Below are 21,406 nucleotides of genomic sequence, written 5' to 3'. Positions count from 1 at the left end.
GAAAGCCCTATGAAGCGGTATATAACTGCTACTACTATTGCCCCTCCACACACACACACACACACACACAAACACGAGCTTTTGGGGACAAGGAAGAGGATGGAATAAAACCCTGTTCCGGGGGTACCGGTTCTATGGCTCTGATCTATTTGAGATGGAAGATCTCCTGTTCCATCAGAGCTCTTTTGACAGGACAGGCGGGGGTTGGACACCGGATGAAGTGGCGGGGCAGGGGGGAAAGGAATTCTAATGTCAGACCTATGCGGATTGTTTGCAGGACCCACTGGTCTGATATGATGTGCTCCCATTGGGCGTGGAACAGCTGGAGATGCCCTCTTATGGGAGCCTCCCAATGATAGCCACTTATACCGGCCTGGAAACAGACACCCCCCCCCCCCACGGAAGGGCGGCTTGGAGTAGTTCTGCTGGCGGTCTCTGTCTCGAAAGGACTGACGGTCCTGAGACCTGTCAGTGTTCTGGGAGTAGGACCTCTGGTAGGAGCCTGATGTGGAAGGTTGGTCTGAAGCCCAAAAGGGCTGCTTTCTATAAAAGTTGGAACCCTAACAATCAGATTTTTTGGTGACTGAAGTCATGACCTTCTTTTTGTCCTTATTCTCTATAAGGACTGGGTCTAACGCTTCCCCAAAAAGCTTGAATACCTAAAAGTATTCAAATGTATTTTGAGACATAATATTTCCGTGCCAGTCACATGATTCTGTGCCAACATTGTTATTCGCATGAACAAGAATCACATGTAACACACACATGTATTTTTGTAATTGCTTGATGACGTATTTTGAGATGTCATTTTGTGTATTTAACGGTTACCTGTTCCACTCTTTTTTTTCCTAGAGAATCCTACATGCGCATGCAGTCTATTGATAAGAAGCCTCTTATCAATAAATAAAGCTTTTTGTTGCTTTTAATCTCTTTGTTTGGGTTTTCTTTCTATTTGTAAAATTATCTGGGATAATTTTTCTCTCACACACATTTCTGTAGACAGTCTGACACACACATACACTCTCGCTGATCATTAAAAGTATACTGGGTTTTTCTTCATTTTGTCCATTAGCAGTCATCCCTGACAACTGGGGAACTGAGTAATGTTAGCAGACATTATGCAATTGTCCACATTTTCTACATTTGAAAAAACGAAACATAGAACAAACCCTTGTTTGTTTGCTATGCAGAGAACAAATAAACTGAGTCAACTGATGGAAAGATGACGAAAAAATAATTTATATGGTAGAAATGTATTGCACCACCAGAAGATCTAGGATTCTGAACATTAATGTAACACAGTTCAGCCTAACATTACTTACTATCCCAGTGTCAGATAACACTGGAATGTTTGTCTCCCCAACCTTTTGCTTTAAAAGTCATTTTAAGTTAGAGTCACAAGCTGGCTGGTTTCCTCCCAACATAGGAGTCTGGAATTGATGCCACTACATGAAAAACTAGGACCAACAACACCAAACAGGCAATATTCCTAGGACTCAGCTTTCAACCAGACTCTAGAAAAAGTGCAGGAGAAGAGCAACCAGGATGATTAGGGGACTGTAGGCTAAAACATACGATGAACAGTTGCAGGAACTGGGCATGGCTAGTCTAGTGAAGTGAAGGACTAAGGGAGGCAGGATAGCAGTCTTCCAATATTTGAGGGGCTTCCAAAGAGAGGAACGGGTCAAGCTATTCTCCAAAGCACCCGAAGGCCAGATGGGGAATAATGGATGGAAATTGAACAAGGAGAGATTCAACCTAGAAGTAAGGAGAAATTTTCTGACAGTGAGAACAATAAACCCATGGAACAGAAGTTGCCTTCGGAAGTTGTGGGAGCTCCATCTCTGGAGGCTTTCAAGAAGAGATTGGACTGCCATCTGTCAGAAATGGTGTAGAGTCTCCTGCTTGGGCAGTGGGTTGGACTAGAAGACTTACAAGGTCCCTTCCAACTCTGTTAATCTAATCTAAACCATCCCATCCTTTATCAAATTTGTCTAGTGCTGCGTAGGACATAAAACAATGCATACTGTAGCCCCTTAAAAATAGAAGTTACAATAGCAGCTATCCATTTGAAATACTTGGTGTTTTGACCATGTAAAAAGCCAGTGCTACTAATAATGAATACGTTTATTAGTAAATTCACCAATACTTGTGATGGTTGGCTTTTTTCCTAAGAACATTTAGATTCCGCTTCCCTTCTCCGTTGCTTCTTCTGACCTTTAGCAGCAGAGAAGAATTGCCAGGAACAAATAGAATAAATAAAGAAACTAGCAGCAATTTGCCTTTTTTTCCTTCTAGGGCAAAAAGGGCTAGCCAGGAAAGTGTCAGTAGTAGCACACAACTTAATCCAGACACTTTGAAAACAGCCTTACATTGCTAGTAAGAGACCCGTTATAAAAACACGAATGCGCAAAGTCACCTTTAAAAAAAAAGATACAACTCCTTCCAAGAAGGTAATGGGGTAGAAGTCTAGGAAAATTATGTTTCTTTCCTTGATTCTTCAGCGTCGCGGAGGCTTGCGGAAGCATCATTTGCAACTACAATGCATTCGTGCGCCGAGCGCATGTGCGCACGCATCGCACACACCCATGTGGGTGACGCCTGGCCCGTTCCAACCCTACCGGTTGGAATGGGATCCGGGACCCACCACTGCTTCCAACTCTGTTATTCTGTAATATTACTTAAGTGTTTGCCCAACCAGGTGTGTCAAACTCAAGGCCCGGGGGCCAGATCCAGCTTGCAGGGTACTTAGATCTAGCCCACCCTGGAAACAGTGAAGGCATCTGAGCTCAATTTTCGCTGGCAGAGGGTTGCAGGAGGCCGTGGCAGCCCAAAAACGGAGCTAAGGAGCCTGTTTTCACTGGCAGAGCACTCAGGCCACAAAAGAGCCCGCGACGAGTGACGTTGAGATGGCCACGCTCATCCTGGCCATGCCCACCCTGACCCCTGGAGGTCAAAAACAACCGTGATATGGCCCTCAATTAAATTGAGTTTGACACCCCCTGGCCTAAGCAATTCTTTCAGATTTAAGGTGAGTTTTGTGAGAGTAAACAGAGCACAGCACTGCAAATCGCCTTATCACTTGCATTTCCAGACTGCACAACTGGACTCTTTGAGATGAGTGCAATATCTGGATTCAAAAATCACGTTAGATCTGTACATTTTAACCCTGGTTTGTTATGGTTCTTGCAGGTTATTATTGCTTGATTTACCACATTATTGCTAAATAATATGCTAGACTCTTGAAATCCAGGAGCACTTGATAATCTTAAATTAAAACATTAAAAATGGCCAGATTCTCACATGATTTTTTAAAATTCATGCAAGAATGATTTTTTTAAAATTCATGCAAGAATGATGCAGCTTTTAGGGAAGAGATAAGAAAGATAAAGAGATTGCAAGAAATTGCAGACCAGGTACAAGGATTACATAGATAAAAGTTGACAAACATTTGATAAGAGAAATAAATTCTAGAGCAAAACCATCGAATCGCTGTGAGGCATCTGGGAAGCATCTGCTACAAGTTAGCTACTGCACGTGGGGCTGAATTTCTGAGTAGTGAAGATTTATGTTGCTAGGGAAAACCTAGAAAAATACAGATTTTTCTCTGACTCAAACTGAGAATTCAACGCAACCAAATTTCCCCTCTCCCTACAAATATTTTTATTCATCTTCTGAAAATTAAAAACAGCAAGCAGAAAGATCAGTCCTAGCTTTAGATCAGAAAAACCAAATAATAGTTCGTGTAAGTTTAATAGTTGTTCTTAAAGAAATCCATGCAGACAAATTATATTCAATTTCATCAATTGCTCCCTTTTTAAAAAATAATTGGAAGAGATTTAGAGAAAGCAAAGGGAGGCAGAAAAAGTCTAGCCTTTGGTCACTCCATTTCAAAACCCCAAATAACCCATAATTAAACCTGGATCCAAAGACATCGAAAACTAGGACACATTTCCAAAAATGCACACATATCTCCAACCACCAGTTACTTTTTCTAGCATTCAGAAGATAAAAATAGCTAAAATGGAAGGAGAAAACGTAGTCATTCTCATTCTTCATTTTTATGTTTCCAATTAGATTTTGTAACTTGGAGGATTTACTTGGATAAAAGAAGAAAGCTCTTGCTTCTTCTCCCCCCACCCCTCAATAAAAAGAAACCTATCAAGGGATTCAGCAGCATTTTTTGTGAACAATTATTCTCCATTTAAAAAAAAAGAAACATCAATGTAGCTCTTTAAAAACAGATATCTTTTGAAAACCCCAAGGAACTCTTAGAAGGGGGGGGGACGGGACTGGTGATTGATTTAACTGCATTTCCAAGTCGTAATAAACGCTTGAATAAGAGAAAGAAGCCAAAGACCATCTTTGACAACTGTGGTGTCCAAGGATGGGGAATTTCTTTTAAAAAAAAAAGTCGTCCAACTGTTCAGTAGTTATACTGCAGTACTGGAAGAAAATGGTAATTTATGGGTGCTCAGCAACCCAAAAGGAATGTATAATGTATCTAGGCAACAAAAGTTGTTTTGTTTTAATTTTATTTTATTTTTTGGAAATACACTGCATCATTAGATTCCTGAATTGCACCAGAGTGAATTCTCTGCTTCCAAGTTGTATTTTGGGATATTATATGGTGGGAGTGCATGCCTGCAATGTTTATGATGAATGTACTTGTGTGCTCCTAAGTTACTTCGACCCTTCTCTTCCTCTAAATGTTCTTACAAGTGTTCTACAGCCCATAATCAGCACACACACAAGATCTTAACTCCTGGTCCTGGAGGAGTACAGAAGCACATCTGTTTCTTTGTTATGTTTTGAGTAATTGTAACTATATTTAGCTTGGATCATTCTAATGTATGATAGTCATTACTTGGGCTGCTGATGCATATCGCCCTGTCATTCAAATTAGGGCAGTCCAGAACTACAGACAGATGAACAACTTAAGGAATTGGACTCATATCTCATTAAGACATAGTATGGTTTTGTCTCTACTCTACCCCTCAGTGTGACTGTGGTGCTCCTCCCCAAAATATCCACCACATTGCATCTGAATGTCCATCAAGAGTTTACACCGTCCCAATGTCTGATTTTTTTCAACATAGACCACCCTGTCCTTGAATGGTTGGGTGGACTAGACGTTAACATTTGAACCACTATAAGTCCATGTATTTGCCATGTGCTAAATAAACAAACAGTATGGTTTGATTCATGGTTAGCATATTGCCAGAACCCAGTTACTGTGGCCCCTATTCAACAAAACATGGCTTCGTCACTCTATGAGCCAGCCAAGGTATGATTTCTTACAAAGCAAATCCTTATGATTCTGCAAAGGACTCAAAGCAGCAGGATACAACATTGTCCTCTTATTAAAATAGGTTCAACTTGGTTTGAACCTCCATTGTGAATCTGTTTTTCATCATCTTCCAATAGCCTCCTTTGAAGATGCAGATCATCCTCTGGTTCAGACATGTCAGCTGGCAATGCACCATAATTAAAACCTTACACATCGCCCCTGCATGAACCCAAGCATGGTTCACAGCTTAGAAAAGTATGCAGCTAGTGTAAGGGCCCTTCTCTTGATATCCTTGGGGTCCCAATCAGTGCGCCGAACACTGGCGGATGAATATTTGAAATACTCTGCAAAAAAAAAGTCAAATAAAACGATCTGACAGTATTGCAAATGGCCTTCAGGTCACTTCTCTTCTTGTAAACTGCTTTCCTGAAGTTCTGGAAGAAAAGGGACTGAAGCATGTGATGCCGTGCCACATCCCATCACAAACAAATCCCCCCGTCCATCGTGTTCGAAGAGGACCTTGACATCTAACAGCTTGTGGGCTGTCCACCATGTGTCCGCAGGCGGCTGGTAAGGCCTATACGGGCACGAAAAGTTCTGCCGCATGTCTCGCAGACATGCGTGGCCACCACTGTTGTAGCATTTGCAGCTCTTACTGCTACATACTACATTGAAGCAGAGTCGTTCTGATTTTTCTGTTTGCTCCAGGCAAAAGACATTTGCATAATTTGGGGTATTACACAGAATTAGGTAAATTAATACACTGTTTGCACAAAGCACTTAAAAGTAGTTGATTTTCTTGAAAAAGATGTCAAAACTTTCTCTCTTTTTTCAGATTTTGGCCAGAAGAGAAGAGAAATAGTGAGGCCAACCATCCAGATGTTTCTATTTTGAGGAGACAGGGAAGAGATGGACAACAATGTCATTTCAATACAGCAGTTCTTGGCTGAGCAACCTTTTTTGGATATTAAGAGTTTGGAATTAAAAACTGAGTACAGTAGATGACCTTCTAAATTTCAGTCCCTAGCCAAGCTTGCTTCTGAAAGCCCACTGCAAACTTACATATGGTTATATGGATGTGTAATTTCTTTTGATAATATGGTGCATCCTTCTCTTCTCCTTTGATGTGTCCCTTATTTTCTTGTTCCGGGTCCACAGACCCCCACCCCTGCACCGGCCTTTTGTACTAGTTATGCATGACTTAGAATGCCATATGTGAGATTTTTGTACCATGAGAAAGGCTAAGCTACTCTCCAGCCCTAGAACTTGTGGAGGGAAGAGAGTGGGGAAGAGAGAAGACAAGCATAACGGTTGTGCAAAAATCCAATCCAGCTGTTAAGGCTGAGAAACAACAGTTCCTCAGAAGGATCAACAACAAGGAGGAGGAGGGTAGGACAGCCAAGATGAAATACTGTGGAGGCTTAGCACCTACTTAACTTCAAGGACCCCGATGACAGTTGTACAAACTTTTAACCAAATTTATTTAGCCTAGAGAAAAAAAATCCTCTAAGGAAATTAACCCTTTATATACAGATGCTCTTCTTGTCATTTGAAGATGGTTTCATCTTCAAAGAGGTTATTGGAGGAGAAATTACCATATTTTTTGGAGTATAAGACGCACCTTTTTCCCTCAAAAAAGAGGCTGAAAATCTGGGTGCATCTTTTACACTGAGTACATCATTTTTTGCCTACCACCACCACCACCCTCACCAAAATGGCCATGCAGAGCCTTTAGGAGTCTTGCAGACTGCTCCTGGGGGCTGGGGAGGGCAGAAATGAGTGAAAAACAGACCACTTTTGCTCAATTTTGTCCCCCACAGCCCCCGGGAGCATTCTATAAGCCTCCTAAAGGCTATGCATACTCTTTTTTTGCAAAAATCGGCCATTTTTGCCCATTTTGTGGGGGGAGCACTGCCCAGGAGGAGCCTCCTAAAGGCTATTCATGCCCTTTGGGGGGGGGGGGGAAACAGGGCAGTTTTCACAAAAAATGGGTCATTTTGGGGAGATCTGCAGAGTGCAAAAACTTTTTATATATATAATTTGCCTCTTCAAAATCTTGAAAAATACGGTAATCCTTTATACCAGTGGCGAAATTCAAAAAAAATTACTACCTGTTCTGTGGGCGTGGCTTGGTGGGCATGGCATGGGAAGGATACTGCAAAATCCCCACTCCCAACCAACTCTGGGGCCAGCCAGAGGTGGTATTTGCCGGTTCTCCAAACTACTCAAAATTTCCACTACCAGTTCTCCAGAACCTGTCAGAACCTACTGAAATTCACCCCTGCTTTATACAGATACTCTTCTGACCTCCTAATCTATTTTAGCATAAAATTCAATTCAAACTTCCTACATTCTCTTTCCTTGAATCAATTATCCAGCAGGAAAGTGCAGGAGGAAACATGGTGTAAACTATCCAAAGTATACTTGTCAAAGTATAGAATTTCAAAAGAAAAGTATTAATTTCTATACTCAAAACAGAGCTTAATATGGTCTGAAAAGGGATGCAATTCTGCTTTTTCACCTTTTGGATATAAACAGCAATAGCACTTAAGACTTATATACCACTTCACAGTGCCTTACAACCCTCTCTAAGCCGTTTACAGAGTTAGCATATTGCCCCCAACAATCTGGATCCTCATTTTACCCACCTCAGAAGGATGGAAGGCTGAGTCAACTTTGAGCCGGTGAGATTTCACCTGTCAGACATAATGCTAATTCCAATTCAAGGATTTTGAGGGCTAGTGGAAATGATTTCAGAAGAAACATCCACGTTGTTTCTTGGAAACAAAACAAGTAGCAATGGCAATAGTACCTAAGACTTATATACCACCCCTTAGTGCTTTATAGCACACAGTTTACAGAATCAGCATATTGCCCAGTGGGTCCTCATTTTACTGACCTCAGATGGATGGAAGGCTGAGTCAACCTTGAGCTGGTCAGGATCGAATTCCTGGCTATAGACAGAGTTAGTCTGCAATCCTGCATTCTAACCACCACACCACCACAACTAAAAGAGATCTGACTCTGCTTTGAAATGCCTAGCTTGATATTGCTGTTGTTTCCAAACAATTTTTATTATTAGGAACTTTTGTTTAACATTCAACCAGAATCTGCCTATTGCCATCTGGCAGACGGTACAGGATAATAAAAACAAGGATAAATAGGCTAAAAAACAGCTCTTATCCCAGGACATGAACAATATTGAAATCTACTGTATAGTGCAGTATTAATGCAATATCAGGGGTTTTCAATTCAATTGTATAGAATGTGAAGGATGTGTGTTTGTGTTTTATTTTTATAGTTATAATGTAAACTGAAGATGGTATTTAATTTCTTTGTACCATGTGTAATGACAATAAGGTTGGTTGGTTGGTTGGTTCTGTTTCAAAGCCAGACATCTCCGTGGTCATGTGACCAGCTGTTATCTTCCCACCAAAGGTGGTTCCTATTTTTCTACTTGCATTTTTACGTGCTTTTGAACTGCTAGTTTGGCAGAAGCTGGGACAAGTATCGGGAGCTCACTCTGTGACGCAGCACTAGGGATTCGAACCGACAAACTGCCAACCTTTCTGATCGACAACCTCAGCATCTTAGCCACTGCGTCCCTATTGACATTTTTTTTAAAAAAAAAGTAAACTAAAACTAAACCTTGATGCAACTGCAGTCCTTCTTTGCAAGGATTCACAATGGTTTCATTACATTTCCTAACTGCAGATAGATGTGTGCTACTGAAACATAAGCAACACTGGCTGTTTCCTGAGCCAATCTAGGATATCGGGAGCAGATCTGATGCACCCAAGGTGGTTGATATTGTTTAGATTTATGTGACATAAGATTTTAGCTTCCCTCCCGAACCATGTAAAATTAGGAGAGTTTTGTAACACCTCAAAGCAGAGTTTCTTAAAGTAGGGTCCAAGGATCCCTGGAATCCCCCAAGATCCTCTAAAGGGGTCTCCAAAATCAAAATGAGTTGCCAGATATTTGCAAACATTTAAAACGTCATTCTCCTCCTTTTTATTTTAACTTGTTAAAAATGTAGGGATTTTTTTTTCTGTGAAGGTATTTAGGTTATGACCTGATGGGTTTTAGTATTGTCCTTTTTACATGATTTTTACATGAAAAGAAATGTTTTACAGATGCATCAATTTTAATTTTCCACATGGTAAGTATGGATAAATATAACCAGCACAACAAAAAGCTCTTTGTTTTAAAAGTAGAAAAGGGTCCTAAGAGCAAAATCTTTACAAAACATTGCCCAAAAGGAAAGTTAGAAGCATCCTGAACTATTAAACACTAACTCCCATTTTTAGGCAGAAACACCAGTTCTGTGGCTCATGCTCTTTTCTGACCTTTTGTTCTTGCACTACAAGAATCATCTTTTAATCTCCATGTTTTATTTACTTTATTTGCATCCTGCCTTTATTATTTTATAGCACGCAGCATTGTTGAGGTCCAGCCCCGATTAGAATGAATGTATGTGGTGTTCTGATTTTAAACTGTCTTTTTTTCTCTCTCTCTCTTTTTTCTCTCTTTTTTGTAAGCCGCCCGGAGTCCTTCGGGATTGGGCGGCATATAAATTTTGATAATAAATAAATAAATATTTTTTTCAAATAACTCAAGGCAGCAAACATATCCAACATACTTTGCTGTCTACAACAACTCTGTAAGGTGGGCTGGAGTGATAAGAGGGGGTGACTGTCTAAAGTCACCCAGCTGGCTTTCACGCCTAAGGCGGGATTAGAATTCTCAGACGCCTGGTGATTGGCCCAAAGTCACGCCGCCAGCTTTCATGTCTAAAGTGGGACTAGAACTCACGGTTTCCCAATTTTTAGCCGGTATCTAATTTAATTACATTTAAATTAGATAAATTAGTCCTTACTAATCATAGTAGTGCCTCCAGCCAGGGCTGCTCTTGTCCCTTGGAAGAAGTCATCAGCGGAGGTCATTCCTTGGTCAGGCATTTGGAAACGGGTATGGACATCAATTCCTCCAGGGATCACCATTCGCCCATGAGCCTCGATGGTTTTTACCCCTCCTGGCACAATGAGGTTCTCCCCTATTTGTCTGAGATAAGAGGCAGTCTGGTATCAGTATTATAAGCACAGAGAGAAAGAAGCACACGTTCCAATATTATTATTTTTTAAAATGTACATTTTCAAGGGGGAAAAAACCAAGAAAGTTCTGTTGCTTTTTGGGAAAAAAACCTTTGGGACTGCCAAGAAAGCCTGTTATCTTCTCATGAGAGTTGCAGCAAATGCCTTGGGCTGCCTCTCAATGCAGAGAGCATGGAGGGCACTTTTTACTCTCCTAAATTATAACCTAGTACAGCACCAATTCAGTAACAGCCCAGAAGCCAGGCAAGAAACGCTGCAATTGCTCTTTATAATTCATGTCTTCACAAGAGATTTTCACCCAATAGGCAGAAGTACCAGGATTTAAACTGTGTGCTGGTAAGAATGGGAATCACCAAAGTCTTCCCATTCTTGCCAAGTTCTCAATCTCTGTGGTCAACCTTAAATCTATATTTATATCTCTGGACTACAACTCCATGCATGTTTTCTTTGTGGCAGACTGCACTAAATTTAATGATCTCAAGAAGTCAACCCGAAATGGCTTTTTCCAATTTTTCTTTCCTTAAGCATTACTTAAGTTTTATCTCAACGCTTCCGTGGAGCCCAGTGTGACAGTTTTAATTAAATTCCATAACAAAAGCAAAATCATCAGCTACTCACTTTATCAACCCATCTTCCATATAAATGTCTGCATAGAAGGACTGGTCATCGTTGACTATTTTGCCTCCTTTGATCAAAAGGCGATCACTCTGAAACACAAAGACATCAAACAATACATCAACAAGAACAAAGGGTTGGATTTTGCAGAATAACAGAATAATAGCGTTGGAAGGACCTTGGAGGTCTTCTAGTCCAACCCCCTGCTCAAAGAAAATCCTGTAACATTTCAGACAAATGGTTGTCCAATCTCTTCTTAAAGACTTCCAGTATTGGAGCATTCACAACTTCTGGAGGCAAGCCCTTCCACTGATTAATTGTTCTCACTGTCAGGAAATTTCTCCTTAATTCTAGGTTGATTCTCTCCTCAATTAGTTTCCATCCATTGCTTCTTGTCCTGGCTTCAAGTGCTTTGGAGAATAGGTTGATCCCTTTCTCTGTTACAAACCCTGATGAAGACAGTGAATATCTCTGAATTATTCAGAGGGCATTCCATATACTGTAAATCAAGTCAGCTATTTTGAAGCAAAATAGCTCAGAATCGCAAATAAATTGCCTTGCAGCAATCTACCCTTTAAGTGTGCTTTCAAGAAAAAAGAAGCTACATTAATTGGTTGACCTATTTTATGAAACTGCATCTACCAGTTAAAAATATTCAGGAATCCCACAAGGATCAAGCAACTGTGCTGTTTTTAAAAGGAAGACAAACATTCTCCTATGAAATGCTAATTTTGCTGCCAGTTTTCTTCCTGAAATCACCCACAGAGGTTACAATCATCATTTAATTCTTTCAAATTAAGGGCTGTCGAGGAAGCTGACCAAATGCTTGTTGCCATGGAAGTTGGCACGCCAAACAGATTTTTCCAGCTGGATTTTTAGCAAGGTTTGAATCAAACAGATTGGTTTCACCCCTCTGATGAAGCTACTGCATGACAAAACAAATCTGCTCACAGGCATTAGATTAGCTGGACAGGAGAAAAGGAAGAAATCTAAACAACTGCATTTCTTCCAGATGGCAATTTTCTGCAGGAACTATAGCAATGCAATGAGCAAGCCACATTCTATGAAGATGGGATTTGTTGCCTGTCTTGTTTCAGCCTTCTGCCCACTAAAAACCAAGAAAGAAGTTTGATTAATGTCCATTGGTGACATCTGGATATTATGCTGTCAAGGCTTTCTCCTGCTTGGCCATTTATTAAGAAAATGGGCTAATCACATCTTTAGCAGCATCAGTGCTCTAAAGGGACCATAAATTGGTTGCCTTTGAGCAATTTTTTTCGGGTAGTGGCTGAAACCGATCTTCCCATCTTCCCCACAGGTTTTCTTCCTTAACAAAAAGACCTATTTTGGAAGTTTTATTAATCAGTATTATTTTTTATTATTTTTGTGTTTTTAACATTGTGTTTTTATTGTCGGTAAGCCACTTAGCCACACGTGGCTTATAATTCTGATAGAGATAGATAGATAGATAGATAGATAGATAGATAGATAGATAGATAGATAGATAGATAGATAGATAGATAGATAGATAGAGACAGACAGACAGACAGACAGACAGACAGACAGATTTGGGCTTGTGTGTTTTATGTTATACATTACCTGTAATGCATCTTTTCTGTTTTTTCAGATCAGGCTTCCTGGGAGATCCAAACAGCTGGAGAAAGGATTGTGGCAGTGGTGGATTTCAAAATGTTTTCGAACCTACTCTGTGGGTGTGGCCTCCTTTGTGGGAGTGGCTTACCGGCCATGTGACCTAGTGGGAGTGGCTTGCCAGCCATGTGTTCTCTCTCTCTCTCTCTTCCTTCCTTTTGTCTCTCTGTCCCTTTTTCTTTTTTTTCTTTCATCTCCGTCTCACTTTTTCTTTCTTTTTTTTCTTTTCTTCTCTTTCTTTCTTTCTTTCTTCCTTTCTTTCTTTCTCTTTCTCTGTGTGAGTCTGTCTGTCTGTCTGTCTGTCTGTGTGTGTATATGTGTCAGTGGTGGGTTTCAAAAAATTTTGGAACCTTTTCTCTAGGTGTGGTCTGCTTTCTGGGTCCACTGGTGGAACCTCTTCTAACCGGTTCGGTAGATTTGACGAACCAGTTCTACCGAACTGGTGCGAACTGGTAGGAACCCACCTCTGGATTGTGGGTTGTCCATGAAAGATGGGAGCCCTTTATGACTCCAGCAAGAAGCACAGCTCTCTTTTAAGAGCTCTTGTAATTCCAAACATTATTCCCCTTTTGGAAAACCTTGTTTATTTTACTTCCATTTGAAAGGGAATGGGTTTTTTGAATCTTCAGGTGTAAATCTGCACTTATATAAACTCATCACCCTAATTTGTTTGGTTCTAGAAGAAGAGAAAGCCCAGCTGTTCTTTTGTTTCTTACTTGGAATGTTAAAGATAAACACTCTACTTAAAAAAAGATAAAGCAAAACCCAGAAGATTGTAACATGTTTATTTCTTCTTTAAACTGTAACAGAACAGAAGCAAAATCTTAATTTAATAGACCAACTACCTCTTGCTCCTGTTAGTCCATTAAGATTAACTTAACTATATTATAAATTACATTATTCATAGCAATTTGCAACTTTTGTGTAATGATAGCATTATGCAAATGATGTAAATTATCACAAATGATGAAATCATTTATGCATCTTTTGCATAATGAGATAATTGTATAAAATTCCTTCTTAGGGGTCCTTGGTGCTCTCTGAGCATGGCTATTTTCTTGTAGACGTTTCATCACCAAAACTAGGTAACATCATCAGTGCTAGTAAGGAATGGGATTTGCTCCCATTCCTTACTAGCACTGATGATGTTACCTAGTTTGAATAATGGAACGTCTGTAAAAAAAAAAAACAACTAAGCTCAGAGAGCACCAAAAACTCTTCATTTTAACCCTGAGCTACAAATATTCTCCTTTATTGGTAGAATTCCCTCTCTCCGCACTACTCTTGATATAACAATCTTATCTAATTTCAGAGGAAGAGAGAACAGAAATATGGATCTATTAAACTGACTATCTGTTATATAGGTAGTCCTCAACTTACGACCAAAATTGAGCCCAAAATTTCTATTGCTGGAATGAGACATTTGTTAAGTGAATGTTGCCCCATTTTACAACCCAGCTTGCCACAGTTGCTAAGTGAATTACTACAGTTGTTAAGTGAGTGACCCGGTTGTGAAATGAATCTGGCTTTCCCATTGACTTTGCTTGTCAGAAAGTCGCAAAAGGGGATGACATGACTCCAGGACACCACGACCATCATAAATATGAGTTAATTGCTAAGCACCTGGATTTTGATGTGATTATGGGGATGCTGCAATGCTCCTAAGTGTGAAAAACAGTCACAGTCACTTTTTTCAGCATCGTTATAACTTTGAATGGTCACTAAACCAACTGTTGTAAGTCGAGGACTACCTGTGTATATTGTACAGTCTCTAAACTTTAATGTCATGGCTTGGGTCATACAACTTAAAAGATTTATTGACAACTTTGCATAGCACCAGCCAGATGTCTGCTGGGTGCTGGGAACAATGCAAATGTTTTCGATAAACGAAGCAAACAGAAGGCAAGAAGTCAACCAATTCTTGCTATAAAGAAATGGGCCGACTTCTCCCAATTTGGTGCCTTCTAGATGTCTTCCAGTAATCCTCAAAATTGCAAGCCACATGCTGGAAAGGAATTCTGGAGACTTAAGATTCAAAACATCTCGACAGAACCAGAATGGAAAGAGCTACAGGTGGTGGAACAAAAGGTGGTACTTTGCTCAATAGCAGTAACTGGGAGAGGGATCTTGGAGTCCTAGCGGACAAACATTTAAATATGAGCCAACAGTGTGCAGCTGCCAAAAAAGCCCACACAGTTCTAGGCTACATAAACAGAGGGATAGAATCAAGATCACGTGAAGTGTTAAAACCACTTTATAATGCCTTGGCAAGGCCACACTTGGAATACTGCATTCAGTTTTGGTCGCCATGATGTAGAAAAGACGTGGAGACTCTAGAAAGAGTTCAGGGAAGAGCAACAAAGAGGATTAGGGGACTGGGGGCTAAAACATATGAAGAACAGTTGCAGGAACTGGGTATGTCTAGTTTAATGAAAAGAAGGACTAGGGGAGACACGATAGCAGTGCTCCAATATCTCAGGGGTTGCCACAAAAAAGAGGGAGTCAAACTATTCTCCAAGGCACCTGAGGGTAGAACAAGACGCAATGGGTGGAAACTAATCAGGGAGAGAAGCAACTTAGAATTAAGGAGAACTTTCCTGACAATTAGAATAATTAATCAGTGGAACAGCTTGCCTCCAGAGATTGTGAATGCCCCAACATTGGAAGTCTTTAAGAAGATGTTGGATAGCCATTTGTCTGAAGTGGTATAGGGTTTCCTGCCTAGGTAGGGGGTTGGACTAGAAGACCTCCAAGGTCCCTTCCAACTCTGTATTGTATTGTATTGTATTATGTAAGAATCAGAAAGCATGAAACACAGAATGATTTTTTAAAAGCTGCAATCATTTATCTGGTGTAAAGCAGGTGTCCCTAACCCCTGAGTCACGGCCCAATACTGGGTCATGGCCTCTTCCGGGCCGCAGGAGAGATGCTCAAGTGCCCTCAAGCGATTGGAGCTTCATACAGTAGTGTAAAAGTGCCTATTGCTAGCGCGAGGGGAGCTTCATGCGCCAACACCCTCCACTCCCACGCAAAGCTCCATTTGCACAAATAGAGGATGTGCGCACCCACTGCACACACACATGGAGCTGTGCAAGCGTGTATGCGACTGCCACTCACACCTCACTCCCCCCATTCCGGGCTGGTCACCAAGCTGAAAAGTTTGGGGACCGTTGGTGTAAAGCATATGATTTTCATGAGGATATTACAATTGAAACTCTGGAATCTGTAGTTGTTAAGTGTCTCAAGAAACATAACATCTGCCTCATAATTTGGATACATGAAAGTAAATGTTAAATATTATGGGTTAATTCTAGCCAAAGACAACTCAATATGTTCAAGTATAAAAGTATGCAATCAGTGCATTGTCACAGCTGTATTGGGCAAGGAAGAACTACATCTTTCAAAGACAAGAAAACAGCTGCATGTCATGCTTTCCTTCCTGGATTCAATGAAAGCTTTGGCTGTGGTTTTGTTTGTTTGTGTGTGTGTGTGTTTTTGGCTGCTGTGAGGACAACATTGTCTACCAGCATGTTACAAATATGTAAAATGCAATCTACAAACACTGAACTACAAAAAAGCCAAGAGCAAGGACACAAATCCTGGACACAAATTGTTTCAACTTCTACCTTCAAAACAACGCTATAGGGCACTACACAGCAGAACAACTACACACAAAGGACAGGTTTTCCCCCCATGTCATCACTCTGCTAAACAATTCATCCCCACAACACCGTCAAATTATCTACTAAGACTGCATTACTATTATTCTTCTCTTTCTTCCTAGTACCTATCTCTTTCCTCTTATGACTATAACCATGTTGCTTGTATCTTTAAAATTTATATTATTTTATTTGTTTCCTAGTATAATTTGATTGCTTATTAGTAGCCTATGACTATCACTGTTCTATCTTATGATTCTTGATGAATATATTCTATTTTATTTTTCTTTATGTTTTATATGCACCAAAGACAAATTCCTTGTTTGTCCAATCAGACTTGGCCAATAAAGAATTCTATTCTATTCCATTTTTTTGTGATTGTGATTTTAAAATTGTGGTTTTAATTGGTTGGTGTTTTTTTTTTTTACATTTTAAGGTTTTTTTAAAACTGTTGGCTACCTTGCTTTGGAGCAAAAAAAAAAAAAACAATGCATAAATATTTATAGTATAATTATATTGGGAAGTTTCCATTCTTTTTGATGTCCTGCAGAAGGAGGCCTTGGGTTACAATCCAAAATAAATAGTTAGGTCTCCTAGTGATGACTTGGTAACATCACTTGTGGATTGTATGACAGTCGGACCATGTGTGGATCATATGAGTGTTGAATGACAACTTCCTTAACCTGATTTCCGGAAATGCATGAACAATCTGAAATGTAGGCAAGAAAGCAGAGATTCTATGAGTGAACCCAAGAACTCAGTGATCAAGACTCAGAAGTTTAGCCCCACGACCCTGCATACAAGTTGTTCTCAATAATACAACAGTAACTTGTTCTCCAAATTAAAGCAAGCTGTGCAGTGACAGTGTGATACTCCAAATCTGAGTTCTGATATTCTTGCTATGCAGATTATGATCGTCTACTCGATTGTTCTGCAGTTGAATTCCATGGCTTTCATCCTGAAGCTATTTAACCTGGAGCAGATTCTCCTTTAACACAAAGTGAGTGACTTATATTCATACCCCAGATTCATGTGTGATAGTTTAGCTTTAAGTTAAGTGTGCTGTGGTGTTCCCAGATATTTTGGCTCCTAAAACATAGTTTAGGTAATAGGTAAACCTAGCCACCTGCATCGTATTCAATGCACTGTCACTAAACGTCTATGGAGATTCTCAGTCATCCATCGTGCTTATCCCAAAGGGTTTTTTTCAAGAAGCAATCGGACTTGTCTGGTTTTTCTTTGAAGACATTTTGCTTCTCATCCAAGAAGCTTCTTCAGACCCTGACCGGATTCTATTCCCCACCATCCAATCAGAACTGAAGAAGCTTCTTGGATAAGAAGCGAAAACGTCTTCAAAGAAAAACCAGAAAGTCCAGATGCACCTTTGGGACACTGTCACTAAACCAATCACCGCTTAATACAATAGTGGAACTCTGGACAATGCAGCAAATTTAAGCCAAAGGCATCTATTGGAAGAACCATCTAAGAGAAGAGCTTTCGCTCTTTAAAATTCTACACGACTTCCATTGAAGCCCATTATATTTGTCTCCTGTCCCTCTCCAAATTAAAACAATGATATTTGACATCAAGGTTCTCCGACGACAACCCTAAACGTATTTCAGTAAGATATTTCTGCACTCTGACACATACACATATTGCCTGCTAATCGATACCAACAGATTCATCTCTTAAGGGTGTTTGGTTTCTGAAATTTGACATGTTTCAAGGAGACCAACTTGATATTGTCTTCAACCCAAGGCTCACAACTTCTAACTTTAGCCACACTTAAATAAGGTGTCCTTAACCAGAAAGACTACAACTTTGGATTGGGAAGGGAGGAACAGAGAAGGACCAAGGGTGACTCAGAAAAATAAAGTCCAGAAAGTATGAAATTCAGAAAACATATAAAGACATGCTAACAACAACCCATTAAGCTTCATTGTGTGTTGCACATCAGTGCTGCAGATAAACTCTAGTGTTGCAAAGTAAACATAATTAATTCCAGCCACCATCCAGGCTTTGTTTCTGTTAATTGTTGGATTAAAAAAAGCATTTGCTTCCAGGGAAAACAGCCTCTGTGCAAAATCACATGCTCAACCCCTTTCTCCATTGTTGTAACACCACTAACCCTGCAGAGCTAAAATAGGCTTCCCTGCTAATAGGAAACCAATCAAAGGATTTCCCCTTTTCCTTTGGAGTATTACTATCCATCCTGCATTGTCAGGTTTTCGTCGCCTTAACGAAATGGAAATTGAGCGTATTTCCAAAGCCCTGTGTTGTCCTCAGGAGCTTGGTAGCACCATCAGAGACCTACCTTGCATTTTATCTTTGGTAGGTAGATTAGAAACCTCAAATCTGAATACTCCGTGGTCATATAAATGCAGTGACAAATTGATCTCTAAAACAGCATTTCCTAAAACACATAAAGCCCTTGTGTGACTTCAGGAAGGGAAGGGAAGGGAAGAGGTCTTTCATATCAAGATTCAGCTTTGAAACTTGACATATACCTGCTTTGAAAGGAAGGGCCCCCAGGATACCTGGCTGTCAAATAAAAAAAGGAAGCCTATTTAAGGAACATCAGATTAGTGCTAATGATAAAGAAATCCATCCTCCTGTTAACACCCAGCCAGCATCGCTGATGCAAGCTCACATCCAACGGCACAGGGCACACGCTCTCCGCTCTCGCAACAAGCCCATCCCTTCCCATCATCCGACTTTTATGTAACTGTTCCATTTCCTCTCCCACTTTCAGATTGCCTGCAGAGGAGAAGGCATCCTTATTTGCTCTTTAAAAGGGGCTGGATGGGAGAGGAAGGCGGCCAGATTGGGGGGGGGGGGGGGAAGCACCTTCCCAAGGAGTGTTTCTTGGTTGGGGAAGGAATGCAAGGATGCACCCAGCCCACCCCTCTCCCAGGAGATCCTTTCGTTTGCCCAAGCGCCATTACTGGGAGGGTGGAGGGTCCAAGGCTTCTCATCCAAGGCTTGCTTGCATTGCCTCCTTTGTATGAGTAAAAAGGGAGGGGGACAAAAAAAAGAAAGCCAGGAGGAGGTGGGTGGGGACAGGAGAGGAACCTGCACACACACTCCCCCCCCCCAATCTTCTAGTCCCTAACCTGGGGAGGGAGGGCACTGAATGTAGCTGAGTTAAAGCAGATTATACCCATTAGATGTTGCAGCCCGCTTCGCTTCCATGCATGCATGCAGTTTTCCTGCCACAGCCCTCAATTCCCCACCCTGGCCTTAGGAGATCCAGCCCCCGCCCCCCCATACACACACACAGTACCACCTTCGTAGAGGAGATGCAAAAACAAAAGGACAAAGCTCTAATTGTCTTTGTAGAAGAATCAAATCCAGAATGAGAGGGGGGGGAGGTTCGCCTTTTAAGAGAAGCTGATGAAACCTAACGGTGCGGTCATAACACGAGCCTCTCTGTCGCCTATTCTTCCAGGCTGGACTGGACAGAAATGCAACAGCCGTTCGTGGAGATGCGGCGGCCGAGGAGAAGCATCTCAAAGGTCCGAAAGAAAAGGGGGGGGGGAGGCGAGGAAAGCAAGGAAAGAAGGCAGGCGGGCTTCGCTGCTGCACCACCAGGCAACTTCGAGGCGACCATTGTTTCATCCCGATCCAATCCCACTACCAGGGTATTTTTTTTAACTTTATTTTTTCATCGGCGGTGCATCCAAAATCAGGTTTGGCGCGCTTCTTCCTTCTGGAGGGGCTGCAAGAGCCTTGCAAGCTTTGCTCGCTGCTTCCCCCCCCCCCCATCTTTTTTTCTCCCTCCTTTCCCGTTACTCCCCTCTTCCCTGCCTGCAGATGTGCACACACAAAGGGCTTGACCCACCCACCCACCCGCGATTCGCTCCGGGCTCTTCCGCCACTCACCGTGATGCGTGGAATGTTTTTCTTCCCTTGGTAAGACATCTCGACCTCTCCCGGGGAAGAAGCAGCGCTCTCTCCCACGCCAAGACTCGGTTCCCGCCGCGAGCGACAAGGGAAAAAAGCAGTCGGTCCTCGGGTGGGATGGGGAGGGTTTTTCTGCTCCTCGCGAATTCAAAGCCCACGATCGCGGGTTGCAAAGCGGGGATCGCGGGGGGGAGAGCCCGATAGTGCTCCCTGCTTTTGCACGCCTTAGAGCTGAGGAGGAGGAGGAAGAAGAAGAAGAAGAGGGGGGGATTTCTGCACAAAAGCCCCAAAGGCCGTGCAAAACCTCGGGCGAGCTTGCAAAGGAACTCAATGAACCCCGCAAGGAGGCGGAGGAGAAAGTCGCGATCGCCTTGCCGTCCCTCTTGCCGCTCCGAGCCCTGCCCAGCCTCGAAGCTGGCGGAGGAGAAGAGGAGGAGGAAGAAGAGGAGGAGGGAAGCAGCGCAGAGAGAATCGCCGCCGCGGCTCGACAGACACCAGCCTAAGCGAAGCCTCCGCACAAGGAAGGTCCTGCCGCGCCTGCGCGCCCCGCCACGCCCTGGACTCTGTCCAGAGCGGGCCCGGGTGCCGCTCCGCCGCCGATTGGCCGAGGCCGTCGGCGGTATGCAAATGAAGCCCGCGGCCCGCCCAATGGGAAGCGCGCGGAGCGGTAACATGTAAAGTGGCGCAATGAAGCAGCCAATGGCAAGGCGAGGCTGCAGACTGGGAGAGGCGTGGAGAGTTGGGGGGGGGTGACTTGATGGCTAGCGGAGGGGGGCGGTAACGCGCAGGAGGAGAGAGCCGGGACCGGGCTGGGGATGGAGGGTGGCGTGTAGCCGCTGCAGGGTCAAGGGGGGTGGGGCGCTGGAGCGGCAGCGGTGCACTGTTTGCACGGCTGCATTAGAGTCCCCTGCGGGAGGGTTTCCGTGCGGGTGGGGAAGGGGGGGGCTGGTTGTTGTGATGCCTGCGGTCTGCCCCCACTTTCCTCCCCCCTTGCATGGGTAGCATCTCGGCCTTTTACAGCCGACGCCTGTCGCGCAAGCCACGGACGTCGCATCGGGGCTCTGGAGGCGAAGGGGAGCCGCAGAGCACTTTTGCAGAGGAGGGAGAATAGCGCGGCGGCGGCGGCGGCTGTCCACGCCCTGCTTCTTGCCAGCCAGACAGGAGAAGGGAGGGAG

At 42.4% G+C, this 21,406-nt stretch overlaps 1 protein-coding gene across 1 annotated transcript in view; it reads right to left on the bottom strand.

Annotated features, from left to right (window-relative positions):
• Window positions 1-20,740, bottom strand: part of DPYSL2 (dihydropyrimidinase like 2) — a 67,187-nt gene extending 46,447 nt beyond the window's left edge. Inside the window, exons 1-3 of the mRNA XM_032229582.1 lie at window positions 20,211-20,740; window positions 11,023-11,111; window positions 10,170-10,354 (exon numbers count right to left, since the gene is read on the bottom strand). Of these exons, the coding sequence (XP_032085473.1) occupies window positions 10,170-10,354; window positions 11,023-11,111; window positions 20,211-20,249 (313 nt within the window). The 5' untranslated portion in view covers window positions 20,250-20,740. The remainder of the gene's footprint in view (window positions 1-10,169; window positions 10,355-11,022; window positions 11,112-20,210) is intronic.
• Between the last annotated feature and the right edge of the window lie 666 nt (window positions 20,741-21,406).

This window comes from Thamnophis elegans, chromosome 13 (genome assembly GCF_009769535.1).
Source record: "Thamnophis elegans isolate rThaEle1 chromosome 13, rThaEle1.pri, whole genome shotgun sequence".
In the NCBI taxonomy this organism is placed as follows: domain Eukaryota; kingdom Metazoa; phylum Chordata; class Lepidosauria; order Squamata; family Colubridae; genus Thamnophis; species Thamnophis elegans.
The sequence above is the reverse complement of the archived record's forward strand: the minus strand, read 5'-3'. Positions and strand labels throughout refer to the sequence as shown.